At 42.3% G+C, this 18,391-nt stretch overlaps 1 protein-coding gene across 1 annotated transcript in view; it reads left to right on the top strand.

The window, feature by feature from the left end:
• Positions 1 to 18,391, top strand: part of ABCB7 (ATP binding cassette subfamily B member 7) — a 41,213-nt gene that overhangs the window by 17,903 nt on the left and 4,919 nt on the right. Inside the window, exons 5-14 of the mRNA XM_054075722.1 lie at positions 6,732 to 6,864; positions 7,307 to 7,575; positions 8,798 to 8,886; positions 8,969 to 9,056; positions 10,042 to 10,216; positions 11,556 to 11,713; positions 12,248 to 12,411; positions 12,593 to 12,722; positions 13,206 to 13,377; positions 17,468 to 17,571. Of these exons, the coding sequence (XP_053931697.1) occupies positions 6,732 to 6,864; positions 7,307 to 7,575; positions 8,798 to 8,886; positions 8,969 to 9,056; positions 10,042 to 10,216; positions 11,556 to 11,713; positions 12,248 to 12,411; positions 12,593 to 12,722; positions 13,206 to 13,377; positions 17,468 to 17,571 (1,482 nt within the window). The remainder of the gene's footprint in view (positions 1 to 6,731; positions 6,865 to 7,306; positions 7,576 to 8,797; positions 8,887 to 8,968; positions 9,057 to 10,041; positions 10,217 to 11,555; positions 11,714 to 12,247; positions 12,412 to 12,592; positions 12,723 to 13,205; positions 13,378 to 17,467; positions 17,572 to 18,391) is intronic.

Genomic DNA, 18,391 nt, shown 5'->3' with positions numbered 1-18,391 from the left:
AGCTATTAAATTTCCACTGGAAGAGAGAGACAATTCCCTGTGTCACAAAACCAGATTCTTAATTGCTCTTTGGAGAAGTAAATGGTATTTTTCTTAACTGTTTTGTTAAATTTCCTCCTTCAGATTCTGTACAAGGCTGGTGGAAGCCTTGGTGTCTAGAGTGGCTTCCTAGAAGCAGCGTGGAAAACCTAATGAGCTTTGCCCAGGTTTTAGGAGGTGCCTGTTAAAGCAGAAGCTTTTGTGAGAATGTTTGGTTTGGAAAACAAGGATTTCATGTGGAAAGCGCACCACAAACTCTCTGCAGAGAGTGTATGTTACAACTGCCTGGATGAAAGATTTCCGGGTGGTCTCCTGGCTGTCTTTGGCTAGCGTTCTTGGGTTTCTTCAGTTTCTGTCATAGCTGAGCTACATTAAAACACAGGCATTACTGAATAACTGCAATTTACCAGTTACTCCTTATCACCTGAGCTGTGCCCACTCTTCCTTTGCAGGGTAAATTTTTTTGAATCGCTTCCTATTCATGTGCCCTCGGTATGCCCATAGGTGCTGTGGCACATCCAACCGCGGTTCGTTACAGAGCTACCGTCAGGCTGTCCTGAGCCCAGAACATCTGCCTTTCTTGCAGAACAAACAAAAGGTCACTTTATCTGAGGGAAAATTAAATACAAATTAGTTTACCTGTAGCTTGCCTGCACCATGTATAATCCTGTTCCTCGTTATCTCATTTGGGAGCCCTTTGTTGCTGCTGCTCATGAGGTTAATTGCAAGGTACTTGATCGAGCACATAAGCAGTGCGCTAAGGTTTCTCTGCTGTGCAGTTGTGTCGGCGCAAAGCTGCCAGCAGATCTCACTCCTCACTGCAGTCTTGGCCCTGTTTCTTTGTTCACTATGAATTTGGCTGCATCTGAAGGATTTACACCCTTATCATGGATTTTGTCTGAAGGCTGCTTGTTGTTAGGGGTTTTGCAGAGAGCTCTGTGGTCCTGATCCCTGCTGCTGGTTGCCTTCCCCCGTAAGGAATACTGGGCTTTTCGCTCACTTTCATTGGAGTTTGACAAGAGTTTGTTGAGGTTTTATACCTCTGTATTTCTAAAGTTAAGTTTCCAGTTAGAAGAGCAGATCCAAATGGTGACTCTGAGTCGGAGGCTGTAGGATGGCAACAGTTTTATTCCAGAGAAACTGTGGAGGAGAGGTAGGTTATGGAATGATCTGCCACAGGGAAAAGCTTGAGGAGTTCACATCCAGTTTGAGTCGGGTTGGTTGCACACAAAACACAAAAGAGCTGGAGATCGTACCTCCTTGTCCTACTGCTTGAGAAATAAATTGTCTTATTTCTTATTTCTCTGTCAGTCTTCCAGTTCAGCGAAGTTCAGTTTTAAAGCAAAAGCCAGTTTGTGTGCAGCTACTGAAGACCCTTGCAGTTACAATCTGTCTTGGCTCTTTCTGCAGGCCCATTGCCTGTCATGAACAAATTATTGTGACGTTTGGTTCCTTTTTGTGTGCATGTAACCACTACTAGTATTGTTACCCTTCAAAGGGAGCCGTTTGTATGGCTTTTTATGACTGGGAGCTGACAGGATGGAGTCTGCTTCAGGGCTAGTGAAGTCTTTTTTTTCACTTAGAAGATTTGTTGTATTATGACAAGCTTTAAATTTTCATCCTAAATATTTATAGGCTATCTAGAAGTGTGCGATTTGAAAGATTCAACAGGAAGACAGGTGAGAGGAGTACACAAGGAATATCTATATTGTCAGATGCAGATCGACCTGCACAGGTTCTACATAACTGGATTTTTTTTTCCACATTCTCCTTCCTATTTTTTGTCTTCTTCACTGGGCAATTGTGAGAGACCACGTGTACAGTAAATGCTACTTTCCTTTTCTGTTTCTTCCCTTTTTGTTTTGTGGCACAAGCAGAAAGAAGTGCTTGGGCTTCTGCGAGGCTGGGTTAAACACATAAATGTGACCAAATCGTGTGCAACTCTGTCAGCCTTTAATGGGTTTTGGCCTCTTGGTCACAGACCCAGCCTGTTTGTGGGTTCCTCATGAGCAAGAGTAATCTTTCAGCCCGTCTGTGTTTCTGGTGACCCTGTAAGCTTCAGGAGAAGGCGCTGTTTGGCTCAGGAAGCAAAGGCACAAGTGTGGGTTGTACGTTTTGTGTGTGTGCAAAGCCAGTGAAATCTGTCTAAGCAGTTAAGTGGGTATGATCTTGGCATTTGAGCCCTGTTTGTACGCTCAGCTGCAGTTGGACAATTGCAATAAACCTTTAGGAACCATTAGCTTTGAGACCTTTCAGCTGAAAGGTATGCTTAAATCTTTTTTTTTTTCTCTTAATGGCAAAAATCCGATTCATTAAGTCTGAAGAAGGCGTCATGACATTAAGTGCTTCTGCCCTCTTTTGAACCTCATCTTGTAGCTTTTTTAGCAGCCTTTCTTGCGTAAGGGATGGTGTTCTCTGTTTTTATTTCCACAAATGCAGTTGTTGGATGTGTACGTTTATATTGGTCCAGAGATAAATTCAGTCATCTTCATGTCAACGTTTCTCTGTGAATTATTGGCAAAAGAGTTCAGTGCAGCCCAGTTTTATTGTGTTGAGGCTCAGCCTGTCACTAATTCATCATCTTTATTAAATGAGAAATACTGGGAAGAGCAAAACGAGAGATAAGCCTGTTTGCCTTAGAAGTAGCACAGTCCCACAAGGGAACAGAGATGATGGTGCATTGTCAGCTTAAAACAGTGCAGCGAGTCAAAGCCATGTTTAAGCTCATTTAAGCAAGATGCATTGCAGTCTAACGTGCTGTTAACTATGGGATGACTTTGTAGGTGCTGTATTTGCTTTCCAATAAATTCAGGCAGGGATAGCTATTTATTCCAAATGATAAGTAGAAAGTGTACACATTTCTATTAAAAGAGTCTTTTAGGTTATGTGACTCTTAGGCATGAAGAAAAGGAGGGAAGCCTGTACAGATGTGTGGCGTACAACAACTGTTTCGTACAGTTGCTCTCCACAGCGTGCTGAGGTGTCTGTAACGCTCGCTGTGCTGTGCCAGCAAATCCAGGTAGAGAGACCGAGCTCTGAGTTTGTGTGGGAGGCTGAAATTTCATTTCCAGTAATGGGGGTGTGATCTCATTGACTGAACAAATTGAGTAGGAAAGGCCTATTTCTAATAATGGCCTCTCCTTTCTCTTGCAGTAAACTTTGTAAGATTAAGTTTTTATTTAACTGACTAGAAAGCAGGCTGTCCTGACGGCTGATGCAAGGCAGTGCCCTGCCGCTTTGTTTTAGTTCAGGCTTTCCCTCTAGGAGTTAGGACAACTGTAACTTGAGACCAGGTTTTAAATTTCATTTAAAACTCCATTGGGGAGAATTACATTGATACAGAAGAAGACATTTCTGCAAAATTGTAGGCTGTTACCGGTTAAATTAATAGCGATTGGAGAACTTCTCTGTTCTTTAAATGGACTTTAAAATATCTCTGTAGTTGTATTTCTAAGCTACCTGCTGTGCAGCACAGTCTGCTGAAGAGTGAGATCCCTGCGGAGGGATTGGTGAGAATCTGCAGCAAATCAAGCCAGTCTGCATGACGACACTCTGGTCTTCTACAGAGCAGTCTCTCCCTGGAGAACCTGCACTCTGTCACGTTGGTCATCACTTTAGCACACGTGGTAGTGTATTCCTCTTTGTTAAGAACAAAATGCCCCCCAAAAATCAGGTTTCAGTAACTCTGAGGGGAAAGTAGGGTTTGATTTTGCTGGGGAGGGAGTGCGGATTGGAATTCCAGTATTGTCAAGATTCCAGATCACTGTTAATGTGCTCTCAGTTCTTTGGCTTTGTGTTTAAGGTCTGAGCGGGTCACATAATCAAAGCTGTCAGCTGTTACTGTACGCTGCTGCTCTGAGGATATTTGTTGGCTTTTTGCAGATAGTGCTGACCTTGGGCCTTTCTTTTAATGGAGATGTCCTCAGTTCCTGTCTAATAGAAGGGGAGCTGTTGCTGGACAACTCTCAGGCATGCACTGGATATGTTTGAAGCAGGAGCTGATCTTCCAGCTGTGTTCTTTCAGGCACAAGCTAACCAGTCGTACCCTTGCCTGGGTGCACTCAGGTCTCCTCTGTCTCCTTTTGGGAGATGTCTGAATGATTCTGTATGAAGAATTTTGTAATCCATTTTTCTCGTCTGCCCTCCTCCAGCTTAGTATATTTTGGAAGGGAGACAAGAAAATGGATTCCTTCCTCATCTGCCTTTAAAACTTGTGCCTCCAATGGTGTTTACAAAAAGGAAACAGAAGAGGTTAAAAATAACTTTAAAAATGTCTTTAATTCTCTAGTTCAGAGACGTGTTTTCAAAACTCCAGTTTCCCCTCTTGGCGAAGGACTTGTCTTCTGCTCCTTACAGTAATTGTAACACTGGGAATGTTCAGTACTGGGATTGTTATCAGAGTTACTAAAAGCCTGTTGTACAGCTTGAATCTGGACTGAAGCAATGAAAGCCTTAACTACTCTTTTTTGCTCAGAACCTGGTTTTATGCATTCAATTTACAGGTTTTTCACTGGGCTTTCAGGTCCAACAGACATCCCTGAATCCAACCAAGATCTAACTGGACAGCACTGAAATAGCTTTGTCAGTCCGGTTTGGGTTTTTGTTTCTTCTCTGATACCAGAGTTTGTCATCTACCCACAGTTTTTTTCCCAAATATTGACACACCCCCCCTCAACTTTAAGCAAAGTCGCCTCACTGTGAAGTATTTTAACATCTGCCATGATGATCAGATTGTTGGTCGTCACAGTTGTTTGGCCTGATTCGCCACCCCACGCTGGACAACAAAAAACTGTCATGATTTAGCTCTGGCCTGGCCAATTTCGGCAGCTAAAACTGAGCAGTTGGGCTCCCAGTCCCCTTCCCTACCACACCAGGAAAAGGGGAGAGGAAAGTGAGAAGAAAAAGACTTGCGTGTTGGAAACTAAAACTACAGATTTAATGAAATAACGATAACCATAATAATAATAATGATGATGATGATGAAAGCTTGAGGATGGCCTTGGTTACCGTAGGAATAAGTACGGGCAATGGCCTCTGCATAGCAGCGCCCTGTGTTGTTATTGCTAGAGACAACACTGTCTAAAAAAACCATGCAGTTGGCTTTCAGAAAATTAAGTTACTCAGACAAGACTGAGCTGAAGTCAGAAACTCCAACCACAGCATTATTCAACTGCTAAACTTGCATACCTTATTTTCAAATCTTCAGTTAGAAGCAATTTGAATTAATGAATTCTATTAATTATATGAGGTTTGACTAATTTTTTTCTGGTTAATAGGAAATGTGATGTAATAATGTAACAGTGGTTTCTTGAAGATTTTCAGTGTTTTCTCATGCTGCTGTGCAAGTGGGAAACACTGAAACTGGTCTCTTTACCTGCCTGGCCATCCTGCGTTTTACCTATGGAAGACAGCACCGTGGTTTGAGGAGGTATATTTGGGTTCTGGTGCCCATACGGAAATACCGAGTGAGATCCTGTATGTTGGGCTGTGGACGTGGCTTTGGTGTTCTGTTCGACAGCTGGGATTGTTAAAGTAATGTTAGTGTCTTACAGACTGGTGAGCAGGCTTTTAAGCTGCTGTGCCAAGCACAAGGGTTGATGTTGGTATTGGTGTTTGCAGTGATGTTGCAAATGGAGAGCATTAGTTAAATGTTAAGGTGGTATTAACAGCCAGAAGAGACAAAGTATTGGTTAACTTTTCCTTGACTTTGCTGGAGCTGTGATATAACACATCTCGAGTGACCCAGTGTTAACGTCTGGTGAGTTGTTTCTTTTATAGCAGTAGTTGTTCATGCTGCACGCTGCCAGTGCCACCAAGAGCAAAGAACCTGTGATGATGGCGTAATTGAGTAGCGTTGTGGGTATGCATCATGCGGTGTCTACTGCTCGACTCGTCTCCAAGCCTTGCTATTGCAGGCCTGGGCACTCGGCTTCTGTTTAAGCACCTTTGCATGTAGTGTCATAGAATCATAAAATTGGTTTGGGAGGGAACTTAAAGCCCATCCAGTTCCAACCCCTGCCAACTGCCAACACCTCCCACTGGCTCAGGCTGCCCAAGGCCCCATCGAACCTGTCCTTGGACACCTCCAGGGATGGGGCAGCCACAGCTTCCCTGGGCAACCTGTGCCAGCGCCTCACCACTCTTGTGTTGAAGAAATTCCTCCTTATGTCTGGTCTAAATCTGTCCCTCTCCAGTTTATACCCATTGCCACTCATCCTATCACTCCAAGCCTTTGTGAACAGCCCCTCTCCAGCTTTCTTGTAGCCTCTATCAGGTGCTGGAAGGTCACTATAAGGTCTCCTCAGAGCCTTCTCTTCTCTAGGCTGAACAACCCCAACTCTCTCAGTCTGTCCTTGTATGGGAGGTGCTCCAGCCCTCGTATCATCTTTATTGCCTCCTCTGGACCTGTTCCAACAGCTCCACATCCTTATGTTTAGTGTTACAAAACTGGACACAGTTTGTACAGCTTGGTTAGAACAGCAACTGATATTTAAAAGAGGCCAGTGAGAGACTAATTATGCCTGCGGTCCTAGAATCAAAGACCTCATAGTATGGAGAATGTTGTGCTTGAAATGGAGAGCCATCTCACCCGTGTAGAGTGGTGAAGAACTAAATAGAACAAAATAATTTCAGCAAAGAGTTGTGCTACGTAGATATCTGTATTAATGCATGTGGTGTTCTTGTGCTTCCAGGCCATGAATATATTGGTTCCCTTCATGTTTAAATATGCAGTGGACAACCTCAACCAGGTATCTGGAAACGTGCTCCACCTTGGCGATGCACCACATACAGTGGCAACGGTGGCAACTGCTGTCCTCGTTGGCTGTAAGTGGCATTCCTGAGCCTGTCGACAAGTGTTAACGCTCTTCAGGAAGGGGGTGGGTTGGTGGAGCTTCTGACCTTGGTACTGCCAAGTGTCTGGGGTGGTTATTTCTGAGTTGCTGTTCTGTTGATGTCCATTTTCAGTGTTCTGTGACCTTGCTTCTGGTATTCCAATTAAAAAAATGAAATAATGCTTATAGAAATGATTCTTGATTGTAAATCCTACCCTTTCTTATAACCAGCTGAAAAAGAAATTGATTTAAAATGTGTGCACAATGGTTTATAAATGAAAAATAGCATAAATTTTTGGACCAATTAAGTATAAATTACTTTGAACTAAAAATGTTGAAAATATATAAAGAACGAGTCTAATGTAATTTCATGCATGAAGGGAAGTTAGAAATGTAATTATTTTCATTTTGTGAACTTTTTCATCTTTTTTTAGATGGTATCTCAAGAGCTGGGGCAGCATTATTTAATGAGGCTCGAAATGCAGTATTTGGGAAAGTGGCTCAAAATTCAATCAGAAGGATAGCAAAGAATGTTTTTCTTCACCTTCATAACCTGGATTTGGCATTCCATCTAAGTAGGCAAACTGGAGCTCTCTCAAAAACCATCGACAGAGGAACAAGAGGCATCAGTTTTGTTCTGAGCGCTTTAGTATTTAATCTGGGACCTACAATGTTCGAAGTGGCGCTGGTCAGTGGAATTCTGGTGAGTGGTGATTCTTCCTGAGCTGGAATTGTCTCAGGAATAATAAATTGATTTTCTTCTAGCACAGACTGAGTATTAATAATACTGCCAGTACTGATAATTGAATGTACAAGGTGGTTGTTAAAGCAACTCCTATGAAGGAGAGCAATCCATCATTTTCAAATATCAGATCCCTTAAATTGGGTTAATTTAGGTTATTTTCACATTTACTGCCTGTCTGCAGCTAGTGGTGTTTGTGTGCATAGTTTTAACTGTTTTCCTTCAGAATTGTTGGAAAAATGAAATCGGAGAAGTCAAATGTGCCCACCAGTGTCAGAACTACCTGGTAAATACTGAGGAATTGGAATACAGATGTCTGGGTGTGTTGTGTCTTAGAGTATTGAGGACAGAAGAGGAGTGGTTGCTGGCACTCCTCTGAGGGCTTGTCTGTCCTTACCCAGAACTTAACAGTGAGAATTATGTTTTTGGAAAACAGACTTCTCCTTCTTGCAAGTTCAATTGCTCAATAATAAGCTCAATTTTAAACTTTGCTTTTATGAGCCACGCCTACTGTCCTAGAAATCACGATCCTTGGATATTTATATGCTAAAATCTAGATCTTGATTATGTAGCTTAGCCTAAATTAAAAGAAAGAATCTTTTGTTTAGTCCCCTTCCTTTTAGGAGGACTTAATCAAATTTGAATGTAACAATGTGAGCTAAACCCCCTGTCGGTTTTGGGTTAAATCTTATAACCTTTGGAAGTTGCAAATCAAGCTGGCTGTAGGCCAGCCGCCTCCAGGCTTTAATTTGTCTCCTTACATCTTTTCTCCCCTGATGCACCCTGAAGGAGAGAACAAGTGTCATAAGTTGTTTTGCAAGGCCATCAATTTCTTCCTTCACAGTCTTTGGTTTTCTTTCAACATCCACCCAAAAAGCGTGAAAACACGTACTTCTTTATGAGATAACAGCAACATTCATGTTTCACAGCGGCCAAAGTGACTTTCCAGTATTATGTTATGCCTACTTCTTGGTTATGCCCACCCCTTTTTATCCACACCCTTGTCCTCACTGCTTCCCATTTGAGTTCGTGCCAGTGTTTAGTCCTGGGCTGTTCAGAACCAGGAGTGTGTTGGGAGTGACCTGCAGAGTTCTTGGCTTGTGCTGTGCTGTCATCATTTTGAGCCAACGGTGATGTTTTGAAAATTATGACCTTTTTTTCCCTCTTCTTTTAAATACTCCAGTATCACAAGTGCGGTGCAGAGTTTGCTTTGGTGACCTTGGGGACACTGGGAGCCTATGCAGCATTCACAATAGGAGTCACGCAGTGGAGGTAAGGCTGCCCTCAGAGCCGTCAGGGTACGCATTCTTATCTCAGCCTGAACTCCTGACTGTATTAAACCTTCATTTTATAGGACTAAGTTTCGAATAGAAATGAACAAAGCAGATAATGATGCAGGAAATGCAGCAATTGACTCACTGCTGAATTATGAGACTGTGAAGGTAAGAACAATCTTTCCTTCCAGGCTTTTTGTCTCCTGTCAGCCTGAGGAGAGTGAGTCGTAAGATTCATCTTTTGTAGGCTGCGTATTTGAGCAATAGCATATTTTCTCTAACTTTATTAATTTGAAGAGTACTACAGGATGTTGACAGAGTAGCGTGAAAGTTGTTAATGGGGCTGGAAAAAAGTCTATTTACCGTTAAAGAGCGAGAAGTTTCTTTTACGACTGAATTGCCTTGCCCATCCGGTTCTGTGAAAATGAAAATGTAGAATTTAAACTTAGAGTCTGGAAGAAGCTTCTCTTCATTTGTTTGCAGAATTGTTTTCTGAAGGTCAGCATGTGGCATTGTCTTCTCAAATGACCACGTGTACCGTTTGCGTTACCTGTTGTGGTTTGTAGCGCTCCATTGCAGTTTTTGCAAGTCTCTGTTGGTTCTTTTGCTGCTACTATTAAAAAGTCCTGGGACGGCTTTGAAATGGTCCAGGTGTGTGCTTATTTTATGCTTCTTTTTATTGGAGATCTGGAGCTGGGAAGGTAAGCCATGGAGTTAGCTGCGAAGCAGGACCCAGAAGCAGCGACTGTGTGACAAGTGCTGCTCTGGATGATTTGCTATCATCAAGACAAGGATGGTCTCATACACAGAGGACAGTAACCCTTTTTGCCAGTATCTTCTGGCAGCTGGTGTTTGGTTTGGATGTTGATTGGGTAGAAGTTCTGCAAAACAGACACCTAGTGTTATTAGAACATGGGGATGGCAGAGGTCTCCACATCTCCTGTCCCAGTGGGGGCTGTGCTAGGGTTGGCTCATGGTTTTTAACTTCACGCACTAATATTTTATCTTCTTTTCTCTTTAGCTGTTAGTAGTGCTAAAGAGGGGCCATGTGTGTATCTGTGCTTGTAGCATGTTATATGGAACTTTTAACCTCGTTAGAAGTCCAGTCTGGTGTGTTTGAGAATGTCACGTTTCTTATTTTTGTGTGTCATAGTATTTCAATAATGAAAAATATGAAGCTCAACGGTATGATGGATTCTTGAAGACGTATGAAAATGCCTCCCTGAAGACTACCTCTACTTTAGCTCTGCTCAACTTTGGACAGAGTGCGATATTTAGCGTTGGCTTAACAGCCATCATGGTGCTCGCCAGCCAGGGAATCGTTGCAGGTAATTCATCTGTCTATAAGCTAAAATTGACTTTCCTTTACCTTAATTCACCCATAAGAGATGTTAATTTTAATCAACTTACAGTTGATGTGATGGTTCATTTTGAGAGTATTTCTGCTTCTTAAGGTGTTATTAATCCCATTCTCTCTCTCCATAGATCTCGGTATGGTTTTATTAGAAGCATTTTATAAGGTTAGCAGTTAAGAGAAAGATCTTAAGAAAATGTAGCTTCAGGAAGTTTTTGTTGAAAGATTGTGAAAAACAGTTGTATAAATACAAATACTTACGTGGACGTGCTGCAGAGGCCTGTTCTTTTTGCCCTCCTTCCTTCCCATGTTGGCAAGATTCTGATCCTGGATGCTGTCTCCAGTAGTTTGTTACTAGTGTCCTTCACTTTCCTTAGATTAGTAAGCTCAGATAGTTAAAAGAATTGTCTGCATATGTTAGTTTTTCATCTGTATTTGTCTGATTTGCTGCCTGAAGTCAAAGCTGCTGGCTTAGGGAGACACAGCGCAAGCCTCTCCTCGGGAGGAGGCTCAGCTAAAGCGAGGGGAGGGCGGCGTGGTTAGGGTGAAGATAATGAGGCTTTAAACACTGTTAGCATCCAGATGTGCTTGAAGGGTAGACCTTTCTATCATATTGCATTTCTTGCATCTGCTTTTCTCCTTTTAAGAGATGTTGGGACTGAGAAGAATTATGCTGTGAATGAATGGGTCGGTAGGTGCAGTTTGTGGCTGTCCTTAAGAGAATTAACCTTTAAGCCAGATGACTGAAACGCAGCTTTAAATCATCTTTCTGGGTCTGTTTCAGCTAAACTGATCTGTCACTTACCTTTAGCTGGTGTGTCACCCTAAGCTCTCAGCTGAGCTTCTAACTATGCGCTGTATACAGTGTGAAAGGCTTCTCTTGATCGTGGCAGTTCTAGCCTTTAGATTTGTCTGTAATCGTACTTAAAGATTCTTTACGGATTCTTGCTTGTGTGTGTTAGTTCCTACTCTTCTAACTTATTTAGGCCCCTTTATGTTTCTCTCTGTGGAATTTACAGTGTTTTCTGTGGATTTCCTGATGTGCCCCTTGCCTTGTTTTCCACGTACCTTTACAGCTTTAATTTGTTGGTGAACTCCACACAAACATCGCCATTCCTTTCAGGCACCTTGCACCTTCCTACGTAAAACCTGATCTTCTAGGGATACGTTTTGTTTAGTGTTTAAACATCTGGGTTTAGAAATGGGATAAAATAAACACATCTTGACTGGGTTATTTTTTAAAATCTTTTGGTGCTTCCTAACCAGAAAGCCCTTCAAGTGTTCTTATTCTCTTGCATCCGTTTTGTCTTAAGGTAGCCTTTCTGTTGGAGATTTAGTGATGGTGAATGGATTGCTGTTCCAGCTTTCTCTTCCCCTAAACTTCCTGGGAACAGTATACAGAGAGACAAGACAAGCACTTATAGATATGAATACCTTGTTTACACTTCTCAGTGTAGATACCAAAATTAAAGTAAGTAGTAGCTTATTTTCCTAACGTATCTGGGTACTTACTAGGGCTTGTTTCTGGTAATTGCCATCATTTCACCCTGTTTGTTACCTTCCAGGTTTAATTTCTATCCAGGTTTAATTTCTATCCAGGAAAGAGGTATTGTGTAAGGATGCTGTTCTGCCTTCTATTGAAGTGCAGTTAGTGTAATAGGAACTGCTTTTTGCTTGCAGAACCTTTTAGTGACAGCAAAAGTTGTTTCATAGAAGCTGTATTTGTATTGAGATTTTTTTAATTAAAGTAGTCATGCCTTGTGCTTGAATTTTTGTTGGTAATTAATTATGCAGAATTTATTACTGCAGAAGAAATTTTTACCTTCTTTGGGGAAAAGCAGAAACAAACCAATTTCACTTTAGTGGTGGATTATAATTATTTTCAACATACCCATGCTGGAGTGTCTGTTTGCCTTTTTCTGAGCTGGGAAGTGGGCTGTTTGGCTTGTTGAACTGCTTGAGATGTTTCCCGAGGCAGCCTGTAAGTTGCACTCTTCTTTAACAGGACAAAGAGCTGGCTCCACCTCTGCAGATCACACCTCAGACTGCTGCCATCACCTTTGATAACGTGCATTTTGAATACCTCGAGGGGCAGAAAGTCCTTGCTGGAGTGTCTTTTGAAGTCCCTGCAGGAAAGAAAGTGGCCATTGTAGGAGGTAGTGGGTCAGGGTGGGTAAATGGACTAAATATACCAATCAATGCTGCAGAACCTTGTTTCTTAAACGCACTTGTTCTTCCATTGTGCTTTTTATTATTTTGGTTTGTGATGTTAGTTCTGTTTGGAGATAATAAATGGCAAACCAGAAACATAGCAATTTTAATTTTTATCTTCAATTCTTTTCAATTTCAGGAAAAGCACAATTGTGAGATTATTATTTCGTTTCTATGAACCTCAAAAAGGAAATATTTATGTTGCTGGACAGAACATACAAGATGTCAGTTTGGAAAGTCTGAGAAAGGCAATAGGAGTTGTACCTCAGGTACGCTGTGTTTCGTTCTCTCCACATAGCATATCCTAATAGAAATTATCAGCGTTCTGGCACTGTGGCTAATTGAAGGCCAATCATAAGGCAAGCATATTGTCTAGCTCCTTTGAAAGTCACCATGCTGTGTTCTGCTCTTCCCCGCCCCTCAGGAAATGTTTTTATGTGCATCATCCTATTGATCCAGTTTCTGAAACGTGTTTAAGCCTCTTCATGGGAAAATGCCTCCAGTTTTAAGTGATTTAGCTTTATAGTTGATTACCACCCATAATAAGTTAGCAAAGTATGCCTAACGTACATATTTAGGACACAAAATGTATTAATCTCATTTTTGGGAAAGGAATTTTTCCCAAATGCCTTTACTGTCAGTCTTTGTAGAAAATTATAAGCTGTTCTGTATTGATTTCTTTCATGAATTGGGACTGTTTTTAAACTATTGTTCATGGTTTCTTACATAAAACATTCTTTCCATAAATGTAGGATGCTGTTCTCTTCCACAATACCATCTATTACAACCTGCTCTATGGCAATACTGGTGCAACGCCGGAAGAGGTGTATGCAGTAGCGAAGTTGGCAGGGATCCACGATGCTATTCTTCGAATGCCAAATGGTTACAACACTCAGGTTGGTGAACGAGGACTCAAGCTCTCAGGTGAGTTCTTAAAGCATGCAATTTTTTTTTTAATCCCTTTGGCTACCTCAAAGTTTATTCCTGGTTTATCCCTCAGTCAGACTGGCTTTTAGCTCATTTGTGTTATAACCTAATTATAAGGCTAAATATTAATACAAAGATCTGCAGTTTAAGGCAACTGTAGTCTACAAGATATTTAAAGGAATGTATTTTCAGACCATAGCATTATATGGATTGATCTCTAAGCACTTAGATGCAATGAAGTGAAAATTCTCTTTCTTATGATCTGTTTGGGTAGTGGAATGTGTGTGAATGAAATTGGGAGCTTTATGTGTGTGTGCTCGCATGTGGGATGTGATAGGTTTATATGTATGCATAAACCTTCCAGATGTTAGTTCTTAAATCAAAACTTCTTAAATCAGTTCTTAAATTAGTTCCTAAATCAGCAGCTGAGAGTTCAAGTTTTAGGTTTGCTGTCGGTAGTCAGTAAGGCACTGGGATGTGTGATGGCAGCACAATTGTTTTGGTTGCTCTTCATAATGAGAGTGCCGTCATGTCTTACATGTTTCTTACACAATTCATGGGCAGGCAGGCTGGCATGGATGGGATCCTTCCAGGCTAGAACATCTACGCTACAGAGCACACACCCAAATATACACCCATGTAAGAAACAACTTGAAAAAGGTGTCCGCTTATCTGCTGGGTATGGATTTATATTACACAGCATTGGGACTGAAACAAAAAGCATGGGTTTAGGTTCTCAGAGTCCCTCTATATTTGGGTGTGTGCTCTGTAGCGTAGATGTTCTAGCCTGGAAGGATCCCATCCATGCCAGCCTGCCAGGCCACTCTTACAAAAAATGCACTTTACTCCTTTTCTCTTCAGTCACCTGTAATATTAAAATCACATGCTCTTGTTCATAGGGAAGGCGATACTTGAAAGCAAATGTTCTTCCTGTGACAGAGTTGAGGGAGTGATAATGTAAGATTAGGGATCCCATGGAAGCTGGGAAATGTCTAAATTTCCCATGTTCTATTTCTGTTTCTCGTTAGGGGACATAGGATTTTACAAATATAGAGTTGAAGCCTACCTTCCTAAGCAGTAGCAAGACTCCACTGGGATGCATTTCATCTCAAATCTCTTAGGTTGAAGTTGCATTGAGACAAAGTGATGCTGTTTATCACCTAAATGTTACACTTAACCAAAAGTGCCCTGAAAGAAACACTAATTAAATGACTGTTTTGGTGGAAGGATACATTATTATTAGGTTATTTTATTAGATTTTTAAATAAGTCTTTATCTTCTTATAAATCTTACTTCAATAGATACTTGATGCAAGATAAAATTGGATACTAATTTCATCAGGTCTCCCCATTTAATTCGCTCATGGGTTTAGTTCCCATCCCTGGTGGACATTATGAGAAGCAGAAGGTGCATTTGCAAAGTTCACTAAAACCGTCTCCTCTTGTCTTGTTTCAAAAAGCAAAACATGAAACAGTTTTGCTTAAACTGCTAGCCAGCAGGAGTGGTGGTGGGACACAGGTTTTTGTATGGATTTGGCACTTTTCTAACACAACTTGAAAGGTGTTCAGGTAAGTGTGAGGTCACTGAAAATATTTGGAAGGCATTTGACGAGGTAGGTAGCACAATGCTGCACTACGTGCAGGGAGCACTAGAGGAGAAGCTGTGGCGCATGTGCAGGCCGTGGCGCTGTGCTAATATATAGGACCCGGCTTCCTGAACAGCTTCTTCTGTATACAAAGCCTCACTTTTTGGCAAACTCTAAACTAATGCGTGGCAGAGCTTAATTGTCTTCCACTGTGACTCCATGTGCAAGACTCCGTTGATGAGCAGAGCATGGAACAGTGATTTTCATTTGCGTTGTAGGATGCAGTAGGGGAGAGAAGACTGCTTTACTTCGTTGTTACGAAGGGATGGGCCTATAGAAGAGAGAAACTTAACCTCCTTGAGATTTCCAAACTCATTGTACTGAGGTTGCTTGAGAGAGGTCCTGCACACCCAGGTCAAGGCAATCTCAAGGGCAATTACAGGCTGGGAAGAGAATGGATTGAGAGCAGTCCTGAAGAGAAGGTCTTGAGGGTGCTGGTGGATGAGAAGCTTAGTGTGAGCTGGTAATGGGTACTTGCAGCCCAGAAAGCCAACTGTGTCCTGGGCTGCATCCAAAGAGGTGGCACCAGCAGGACAAAGGAATTCTGCTCCACTCTCGTGAGACCTCACCTGGAGCCCTGCATCCAGCTCTGAAGTCCTCAGTGCAGGAAGGACATGGAGCTGTTGGAGTGAGTCCAGAGGAAGCAACAGAGATGATCCAGGGGCTGGAGCACCTCCTGGACAGGCTGGGAGAGTTGGGGTTGTTCAGCCTGGAGAGGGGAAGGCAGTGGGGAGACCTTAGAGCAGCTTCCAGTCCTGAAAGGGACTCCAGGAAAGCTGAGGAGGGGCTCTGGATCAGGGAGTGCAGGGAGAGAATGAGGAGGAATGATTTTAAGGTGGAGAGGGGAGATTGAGATGGGATCTTAGGGAGAAGTGTTTTGCTGATGGAGTCTGGCAGCACAGTTTTGGTCTGGGTGCAACCACCGTCCCAGGTAGACATGCTACCTAAAAACAATCTCATTAGGGTGATAGTAGCGAAGGAAAACCACCGTGCAAACACCATTGTCTCTTTAAGCTGAAAGAGGGAAGACTGAGATCTTGGGAAGAAATATTTTCCTGTAAGGGTGGGGAGGCCCTTGTTGCCCAGAGCTGTGGTGGCTGCCCCATCCCTGGAGGCGTTCAAGGCCAGGTTGGATGTGGCTTTGAGCAACCTGATCCAGTGGGAGGTGTCCCTGCCCATGGCAGGGAGGGGAACTGGGTGGGCTTTGAGGTCCCTTTAAAACCCAAACTGTTCTGTGATTCCATGTTTCTGTGATTTTTCTGGGGATGTGGCAGTGCAGAGGCAGGAGCGCAGGAATGCAGCTTGTTCCGGCAGAAATGCGTGATGCGAAGAGAGTGAGCTGTCTAAGGTGTTTCTTACTGTGAAGGAGTCCTGATCTCTCTGAAACAATGCGCCTGTGTCCTGTGTCTAGAACATGTGTGCAGGAGAAGGCATGCGCTTTTGCAAAAGGGCGGTGCAGAGAAGGTTAGAAGGAAGGTAAAATATATGAAGCGCAGCTCTGTGTGAGTGAGCTGAAGATATGAAATAGGTACTGGCGGAACTGTAGAGAACTGTGATAATGTTGAAAGATTTCTCTTATGCCACCTGTCTCCCCAAACTGATAATTTCTAGAAAGAGGACTTGACTAACAATATGTTTGAAATATGTATACAGAGGAGTAGAATGGTTTGTGGTGGGAGGGACCTTCTAAAGACCTTATAGACCAGCCCTCCTGTGTGAGCATGAGTGTCTTTCAGTTGATCACGTTGCTCAAATCAATGTGCCTTGTGTTGTGGTTCAGATGGGATTTTAGGAAAAAAATCTTCATCAAATGGGTTGTCAGACATTGGAACAGGCGGGAGGAGTTTAAAAGATGGATGGCTGAAGTGCTGAGGGACTTGGTTTAATGGTAGCTTGGCAGTGCTAGGTTAACATCAGGTTGGACTCAATGACCTTAAAGGTCCTCTCTAACAGTGCTTTAATCGAAGTGGTGTTTAGAAAGTGAAGGGGAGTGTGTTCTTTCTCTGTTTTGTTTGTATTTAAGGAAAAAAGAGTATGTAAAATAACTCTCAGACACTGGATTTCTGAGATGATAGAAAAGGTTAGTGGGTACCTGCCATTAAAGTAGTAGCTTCAATTTCTTATTTTGAACAAATTAGATGAGTATTGGCAAACCCTAGTGATGAATGAGCTCCAGTAATGTGTGTGCTAATACGCTCAGAAATGTCTGGTCATCTTGAGTTCTCTATCCTTTTCTAAAGGGATAAGCGATCTTTGAAGTTTCCAGGGAGCAGGAACCTCTGTGCTGTCCTGTGTAACGTGCAGACCTTTAGCAGCAGGAAGTGTGATGTACATTTAAAAACAAAATAAAGAGCCACCCCCAATGCTGTTGAGTTGAGAATGTCCTGGTTGTAACCTCATTCTTTTTTGTTTTCCCCCCTTCCCTGGCTTACCCCCTTTCAGGAGGAGAAAAGCAGAGAGTTGCAATTGCCAGAGCAATGCTAAAGGACCCGCTTATTTTCCTCTATGATGAAGCCACATCATCTTTAGACTCAATTACAGAAGAGGTAAGTTGGGATAAAAAAAATACGAAACAAGTCATGTAATAGTGTCTCAATTCCGATGCTGTTTCCTCGTTCTCCTCTCAGGAAGAATCTTTTGCCAAATTGCTATTGTGTGTTTTCCTGACATTATTATTACAAGATCCAATGGCCAAGTCCATTTCCCAAAGGCCAGAGCAGACTGAGTCTCTGTTTACCCTGAGACACAGGGAAGGATATTGGCTCTGTCTCTGGGTTCTGTTTTACACTCTTGAGGTCCCATTCAGCAGTAAACGTTCATCTCTTGAAGCTGTTGCAAATACCTCACGTGGCCACAGAGTGTGAAGCTTTCCAATCCACTCGAAAAAGTGCCTCGATGCCACTTATCATTCATTAAAATAGTCTTATAAATAGTTGTGACATAATGCAGAACAGAAAACCTCTTGCTTGTTGTGTGGCAGCCTTCTGAGATGCAAATTAGGTAGGTTTTAATTTGGATTCATTTCCCAGGGAGGGTTGTGTAACATCAGAGCGTTGTGGCGTGAGTGTCATGACCCTACCACAGCAACTGCATCCGGCTTCATCACCGTGTCTTGGCTTAAACACAGAACTCGCAGCACCAGCAGTGATTCCACAAACTAATGTCATTGAGAACTGGAGCCAGAGCTGTGTTTTTTATTCACTTATGCAGGTTATTGAGCAAATTTACTGACCTGTAATCACTAAATTACTTTCACTTTCCAAATACAAAGAAGTTGTAGTACAAACCATACATCTGTTTGATTCAGCGTTCAGATGCAGTTCAGTTCCTTCTTGGACCAGAAAAGTTCATAACACATGCAGCACT

This window comes from Cuculus canorus, chromosome 10 (assembly GCF_017976375.1).
Source record: "Cuculus canorus isolate bCucCan1 chromosome 10, bCucCan1.pri, whole genome shotgun sequence".
Classification (NCBI taxonomy): Eukaryota; Metazoa; Chordata; class Aves; order Cuculiformes; family Cuculidae; genus Cuculus; species Cuculus canorus.
The sequence above is the reverse complement of the archived record's forward strand: the minus strand, read 5'-3'. Positions and strand labels throughout refer to the sequence as shown.